Raw genomic sequence first — 8307 nt, forward strand, 5'->3', positions numbered from 1 at the left:
GATATAATATCCACTTTGTACACCATGCAATGAGACAGTAAATTTATTGGCTATGAACTGTTACCTTGAAAAATGACATCAATGCAAAGTGGTTTCCATTTAGAATCAATGGGCAATAAATTCACTGGATTTTTTTTTTTGGATGATGATATTGATGAGGTCATGCGTGGCTATATAATGGGTGAAATTGGGAGGAGATGCGCCAGTCAGATAGCGGCTCTGCACGACGGGGTCAACAAAGACGAATTATATTCACGCAGCAACAATGCATAGGCTGGTATTCTGCTGTCTCTTTATTATCAGCCTCTCATGTCCTCTCTTGTCTCTCCCCATTATCGACTCCAGGGAGGTGTCCTATCAGCTCTCAGGTAAGACTTTTTTTGCTTTTGCAGGTCAGGAGCTCAGTAGGGCACTGGACAGTAATGTTGAATGAGTAACCAAGAAATTCTTTCAGAAAGGACCTTTTCTCATCTGTGTTCTTCAGCTGCGGCAAAAAGCAGGTGTTTCTTCATGATGCTAGAGGCACAATTGGAATCAACAGTTCCGTGTAAGTCCTCAGAAAATGGAGAGGTTGGGTGCCCTAAATATCCCTTGCTATTGCCTTCAGATCCTGAATGCAAGCTCTCTGAACCCTGCAACATGAAATGTGAGCTAGCTGACATTTGATTCTCCATTTAGAGTCGCCTGGCTGCATGGCCAGTTCCTCTGGCTGTACTTTAAGATGGCTTACTCATTATTTTTATAATTAAAAAATATCTAGAAGAAGTGGGAGCGGTACTGCAGAAATTAATGCAGTAACCATTCCCAGCTTGGAGTTGAGAACAGTCCAATTTTGGCTTAAGTCAGCAATGAAAATGAGTTTAGCCATTTCACATTTAGTATCCTGGTAGAGAGTTGCTCATATTAAGGAGACTTCATTCAGTTTACAAAGAGAAGAAGTTTCTGCTTGGGGAATCCAAGGTTTAGAAAAGTAGAGGTACAGTAGGTCAGGACTGAGGGGCATAGGTAAAACAGGATAAGTGGTCCAAAAATGGAATAGAGAGGATACCATATAGTCAGGATTGAAGTGTATGAACCGAACTTTGAGCCAGGGCTCAGGACTGGAAAATCAGGGAGTGCTGCAGGTCAGAAAGCTGTGCACGAAGAAGGGACTGTGCCCACCTGCCCTCTACTTAAGTAATTCATGGTCTTTTGTTGGAGACACTGCTGCTATATTCGTTTACAAAGTCTGATAAACACTAAAGTGTTTTTCTAAATATTCGTAAGTCCAAAATTTAAACAAGTGTCTTTACAAACCTTCTACTGTGTAATTGCAGTCAGTTTACAGCCAGCTGTCATTCAATCCAGACATCATTCACTGTATGATGAGATGGACGAGCTGGCAGTAACCAGTAATATCAACTGCATTTGTTTGGAGGCATGCATTAAGCTTATTAAATCTTCTCTATTAATTAAAAAGCACCCTCTAGAGAACAAAAGACAAAAATTAGGAATCTATATTTTTAATCTCAAATCAAATGTGTATATCAGCATTGCTAGGGAGAGGCAAAGTATATTAGAATAACCGTGTGAAATGTCTCAGCATAATGCACATGGAGGTAACAGCTTGTCATGCAAAGACATTTCTGAAACTTCCCAGTGACCTCTGCAACTGTTTCTCTGCATAGTTACTAGGCAAACTACAGTATTCACTTATGGCCAAGGATTTTTAAAAAATCTCCCCTCCCTCGGATATTTTGTTTTCATTACAATGTTTTAAATTTAATTTAAATAAAAGAAGGGGTTTGTGGGGAAATCAAAAGCAGATAAGTAATACCTATGATCCATTATATTGTCTCTAAATCAGCCAACTATTTCAGGGTGGTAAAAGACCCCAGCTTGTATTCATGTAGGTTCTCCTGAAATGGTGTCACAAAGTTCTAGAAATCATTATCTTGTTAAATCTCACCTCTCTTTCCTTTCAGACGGTCAGATCTTGTTTTGGTAGCCTGTCCAGTTCATCTGAGCAGTAGCCACATGCTGCTCCATGTAATCATTTGGCAGACTGCCACTTTCACATTGTGTTTCTTTTAGCATTGCAGACATCCCGAACAGCAGTAGTTTCTGTGCTTGGGGCTGTAGATACCCAGGGCCCCAAACCAATGGGTGACTTCCTGGGCCGAATTGGGCAGATCTGTTAGATCAGTGAGAACAGAGACTGTACAGATGTAACATCAGGAGGGTGACTCAGGTGCCCAAAGAGGCAATCACCACCTTTTTCTCATTCATTAAATAAAGGTCAGTGATTAACTGCTGGTGCCTTCTGACATCTTCAAAACGTGGGGCCCACAGGCCTGTTCAGGAGCCAGCTGACTGAATGGTTGTTACCCAAAAGGAAACAGGGAGGTGTCATCCCATACAGACTCTGATGTCTTCTTCTACCAACAGCAGATGAAGATACACGATTAAATGTGGAGCGATTGGACAGCTTGGGGAAAGCTTCTCTGCTTCAGACTCTGCCAAGGCTCCTGGGGGCACAAACTGAGGACACTCCCAGCAAAGAAGGTAAAGCTCTCCCACGCACTTTACACATAGAATTTTTCCAAGGTACAGAATACCAAGGGTCCCTTCTGAAAATTCACTTGCTTTGAGCAGCAAGAAATAAGAAACATCTTGCAATATGAATCTGCCTGGACGGTGCACATTGTCAAAGCAGCTGAAGTTCACTGTCTGCAGAGAACCCAAAGCCCACCAGCAGGAACATTTTAAGTCGGGGGGAGAATCAAAGAACCATCAGGTACAATTACATTAAGAACTCATTAACAGTGAAAGGAAGTTGCAGCCCTCTAAGTCAGTGTGAGTCTGAAAAAAAGTCTGCTGAACTTCATATTGATGTTGAGTGGCTGTCGATGACTAAAAGGCAAGGAACTCCTCTAGGCAAGACAGGGACTTGGTCTGGGAGTGAGTAACTGAGCCATGCAAATATCACAATCTGTTGAAATGCAGCAGCATTTTCAGAAAATGCAGAATCTACAGCCATAAATGTCATGATACAATGACTTATGCAGGAGAGAGGTTCCTTACAGGTAAGATTAAGTAAGTGCTGCAGCCCCACTATCATACATCCATCAGGAATAATGTGCTATGACAAGGACTGACCCTACATCAGAAGGAACAGTTGGTATTTGATCTTCTTAACGTCTGTTTTACCTCTGTGGGTTCTATTTTGGCAATCAGAAATGACATGCATAGTCTCTCCATTTCTAAACTAAGAAGCATTTCATACTTGTTTTTCCAGGTCTCAGCCCTAGCAGCTACAATCCAGGGGAAAATGTGAAAGAGGTAAATGAATGACTAGCTATTGTCAAAATAAGAAACTGGAAACCCACATTTTAGATTAAGGAGAAGTGGATAATAAGACACCCTTTAAAGTCCCATTTAACTTAAAGATAGTTTAGATCAAAGTATGACCCATCTTTCTGTAGCAGAAAAAGGATATTGAAAGATGATGACAGAAAACTGCTAATTTGCATAATTTTAAAAGTATTTTCAAGGCTATAGTAACACAGATTTGGCAGAAATTGAAGCATTTCAGCATAACTTTAAAATTCCAGCCCTCTCCTGAAAAACTGCCTTCCAATTAAAAGGCCAGTTCCAGCCTCTACAGGACTGGCTAAAGAGTGTGTATGGATATGGGTGAGAGTCAATAAGTATATCACTTTTCCCACTGCAACATGTGCAACATTAGCACAATGATAATGGGCTAATTGATTATACAAAATCATTACTATTTACCATATATTGATCCTTTAAAGATTAAGACAGGGAGTTTGATTAGCATTTTGGATCACAGATGCATATTGGGCTTTCTGTCTTCCCAGGGTAGTCAGAATATGGGGCTACAGGGCCTGGTCAGAGATGACAGAGGGACTGCATCTCATTGTAAGCATTTTTCAGAGGATTAATTTGATTTCCCACTCACTAACCTGCAGCTGTTGCTTGATTTTAGGCTTTCTATGGAAGTCACCCTCGAATTGCTTTGCTGAGCCGCCTGCTGGCCAAAGACAGGAAACAGAATAAAAGACGTGGGAACCTCTCTGAGTGCTTCTGGAAATACTGTGTGTAGCCGGGGGCGGTGGGGTGGGGAACAAACTCTTTCCTGGTCCTGGCTGCTTAATTTATAAAGATCTTAATAACTGTCTTGGAAAAATGTACATAGATTTGCTTGTTTTGACATAAGGAGAATAAAGAAATGTGAAGCTGACTCTTAACTCTACATTCCACGCTGTTTGGAGATTAATAAATCCTCTATGTTTTGCAAATAACCCGTGAGCAATGAGTTATTTTCCTTCAGAGATTCCATTTCTCTTGGGTACTAAGTGATGGGGCAAGAGGGGGAAAACGGATGGATGGTGAGGGACCAGTCTGGGAAATTAGGAATTCTATAGGATCGTCTCTCTAAGCAGAGAGATGGATGAACCAGCACTATGCCACACTAATTTGCATAGTCTTTCATACAAATTGTATCTCCAAATGTGTTAATATAGTAACAGATCAGTAATAGCAAAGAGAGGCAATAATTATATGGATCACCCCCAACAGGAATAATCTGAGGGGGAACAGACTACCCGAAGTGGTGAGGATGGGAGCGAGCTGAGGAGAACTGATGAAAAGGTGGGGGACAAGGGAGCCTGAGCTAATGCATGTTAGAAAACAGAGCAATTTCTTACAGCAGGTAATTTCTTTGCCTTCCAGGCCTCTCTCCTTTCATTCACCCAGCACAAGCTCTAACCCCTGCCCAGCACACTGGGGATGTAAGGGGCATTCACTGGCGAGAGGCATTAGGATGGTGCTTCATTTCAGGTCTGACTCTGCAGGATTTTGTATAACACAATAGCTGACTTGCATGAGAGCCCCCCGTCCCCAGCTCACCCCCATGCTGCTGATTACAAAAGGGCTGGAGAGGCTTTGTCTGGGGACACAACCAGCCTTGTCAGTGGCAGGATTCACTGAATTACATGGGTGGTTCTCCAATTGTCACAGCAGGGAAGCCTGTTAGCGAAAGATCTTCTAGAGAACTGCTCCCATGTGTTTGTCTTCTTACAAGGCTTGTCACCTGTACCAGGTGTTATATAGAGAAAAGTACTGTGCAAACCCTAAGGTGAGAAGAAGTTACTCACCTCGTGCAATAACAATGGTTCTTTGCGATGTCTCTCTCTATGGGTGCTCCACTGCAGGTGTGCTTGCGTCTCTGCCCTGCTGATCAGCGAACTTTGGTAGCAGTGTCTGTTATGCCTGCACAGGCACTTTCTCTCCTCGTGCCCTGCCACAAGGCTAGCCAGAGCACACAGGCTACACCCCCCCCACCCCGTTTCTTCTCTACTGCAGAGTCATTGACAACAACTCGGACGTAGAGAGTTGTGGAACACCCATAGAGGGAAACATCTCAAAGAACAATTGTTACTGCACAAGGTGATTAACAACTACTATGTCTTCAAGTAGCAGCCTCATGGGTGCTCCATTGTGGGTGACTCCCAAGCAGTATCCCTAATGGAGGAGATAGGGAGATAAAATGGATAGAATAGCTATTGTGAACAACTTCCAGGACCTCTTGTTCCAATGTTCTGCGTTTCCAGCTGCTGTAGAACTTTGCAAGGCAGTAACCAAATGCGTAGGAAGCAGTGGTCAGCTATAGTGGTTGGGGGTAGTGGTTTCTCAATGCTTCGACCAACATGTCAAAATTGGTGTTTAGAGATGGGCCAGATGATTTTTGGCTAGGAAATTTAGATTTCTTCCTCTGAAGTTTGCATTAGTGCTCCATCAGGTGTCAGGTGAGTGGCTTGTGATGGGGCTGCAGACCAAATTTTCTCTTTTGTCCAGGTGTATAGATCCCAATGAGCGGCAAGCAGCCCAACAGTCTTTTAGGATATGAAGAAAGGCATCCAACTTTGCTACAAAGAGCTTGGTGCCTTCACAGGGAAGGTCATCGACAGTCAACTGCACCTCTTTAGGGAAGCCTGAAAGGTGTAACCATGATGCATATCACATAACCATCGCTATGGAGATGGACCAGGTCACTGTGTTGGCTGCATTGAGGACAGACTGTAGCGCTGTCTTGGCTAATAGCTGTCCCTTCTGGCTGACAGCTTTGAACTGTTCACTCTGTAACTCAGGAAGCTGAGCAATATAGTTGCTAAGTTTTGAATAGCTGACAGTCATATTTCAAAGTTAAGGCTTGATATTTAGTGATTTGAAACTGTAGCGTAACCAAGGAATAAGCTTTCCTACCAAATAGGTCCAAATGTTTCCAATCCCTGTCATAGGGAGTGAACCTCATTTGAAGCTGATGGCCCCAAGTGTTCACAGTTCCCATGACACTGGAGTTTGGGGGCAGGTGGGAGAAGAGGAATTCTCTCTCCGTAGCTGGGACTTTTTTTTTTAATTGGTTTGCTTGTAGGTAGGTGCCAGTAAAAACAATGAGTGTCCTTGTGGCACCTTAGAAACAAATGTATTTGGGCATAAACTTTCGTGGGATATAACCCACTTCATCAGATGCAAGGTAGGTGCCACTGATGCTGAGGTCTGCCGTGTGGTTTTTGCAGGATCCAAGGGAGTGTCATTAATAGGGAGGGCTATTTTAGAGGACGAGGAGGAGTGTAATAAGTCAAGGAGCTTGTGATGGGTGTCCTTGACTTCTTCCAACGGTATCTGCAACTTGCTTTGCTAGGTCCTGAAAAAGCTGTAAGTTATAGGCCAGCGCTAGTGTTGGAGGCCTGACAACCTCATCTAGGTAGGAGGAGGAGGTGTTGGTTCTCAGAGTCACCTCTTCCTCAGTGCCACACTCCGCTTCCTCCACAATCTCCTCTGGAGGTTCTAGATGCTGCGGCCGAGGGGGAATGTCTTGGGTGTTCACAGGGAAAGCTAGAAGCTCCTGGTTCTCCATTGCCCTGCATATAAAATGTGAACAGACACTGGTCCCATCTCCCACCTGAGCTCATTTCACATCCATTCCTCAGGCTGATGATACACGTTTCAATAGATCTTTGGGCTTTTCCTGTCATCATAATTGCCATGCCTGAGTCCAGGCGACCATCTGGTTGAAATGACTTTCGTGACGTTATTTTGTCCATCTGTCCTCTACCTTTGCCTCATTTAATTCACTCCCTTGGGAGCACTGTTCAAAAACCACATTAAAATAACTCCTGGGGCTAAGAAAACAGGTCCCTGCCACCCTCCAGATCACTATATTTATGTATTATATCTGTTCCCCTTCATCTCACTAAGCTCTTTGGGAAGAGTCTGGCTCTAGTCTGGAGCATGTCTAAGATTTCGATATGTCTGCAATACAAACAATACATAATTCTATTGATGCACTGCACAGGTCCAGGGCCGCCCAGAGGGGCAAAGCAATTTCGGGGGCCCCTTCCATAAAAAAAAGTTGCAATACTATAGAATACTATAATCTCGGGGTGGGCCCTGTGAGGCCCGGGGCAAATTGCCCCACTTGTTCCCCCCGCCCTCTCCCGCCCAGGGCGGCCCTGCACAGGGCTGCATTTCAGCAGCCCTCATGGGCAGTGTGTATGAAGTGCCCTGAAGTGAACCTTGAGGATGAAAAGTGCTATGTAATCTTATTAGTAAACAGGACGAGCACTCCAAAAATCAGGCCCTTCCTTAAGGCAGGAATTATCCCACAGAAAAACCCTACTGGAACTTTGCTATGGTTTTCCCTGTAGTATCCAAACTGAGCCCACTAGGATGAAAGTTAGCTTTGACCTTCAGCCCCTTGATGCTAGTGATTCAATGTGCAGGTTTTGGGCATTAAGGCATGTCTTGACACCTTCGACTGAGTTAGGAAGAAGGGGCCACTGTTCAGAACACTTAGGACCCAAGCTATGGTAGTGTCCCACAGCCACATCTTGTTCCATTATAGCCAGTGAGGTTTCTTGTACAATTTATTTGCATGTTAGTACCCAGAATGTTTTTTTCAGCTGAAAGCTATTTCTTGGCTGTGCTTTTGTCTAACTGTGTCTTCAGAGCACAAAGTCCAAGTTGCCTTTGGGTGTGGGCACTGTGGGTGTTGCCTGAGAGTCCAGTGGAAAGATTTCAGGGAGCCCTGCCTTCTTTAGTAGATGCTTCGTATAAAAGGCGCAACTAAAGCTCCAGTAAATCTTGGGTTAAAGCTACAGCTAGTAGGGATACATGTTACATTGATCTCATTGATGTACCTCATAAATCTCTGACTAGGTTGCTTAAAATGCAGCCTACAGGTCAAATAAATCTTGTTCACTTTTCATGATGCTTATGACAGATGGAACCAGCTACAGCAAT

At 43.7% G+C, this 8307-nt stretch overlaps 1 protein-coding gene across 1 annotated transcript; it reads left to right on the forward strand.

Moving 5' to 3' along the window:
- The first annotated feature begins 265 nt into the window (after positions 1-265).
- Positions 266-4105, forward strand: UTS2 (urotensin 2). Its single transcript, XM_050931838.1, has 4 exons — positions 266-368; positions 2428-2544; positions 3278-3321; positions 3989-4105. Exons 1-4 carry the CDS (start codon positions 266-268, stop codon positions 4103-4105), a joined length of 381 nt encoding a protein of 126 aa, XP_050787795.1.
- Positions 4106-8307: the final 4202 nt, after the last annotated feature.

The sequence above is a fragment of the Gopherus flavomarginatus genome, chromosome 21 (genome assembly GCF_025201925.1).
Source record: "Gopherus flavomarginatus isolate rGopFla2 chromosome 21, rGopFla2.mat.asm, whole genome shotgun sequence".
Classification (NCBI taxonomy): Eukaryota; Metazoa; Chordata; order Testudines; family Testudinidae; genus Gopherus; species Gopherus flavomarginatus.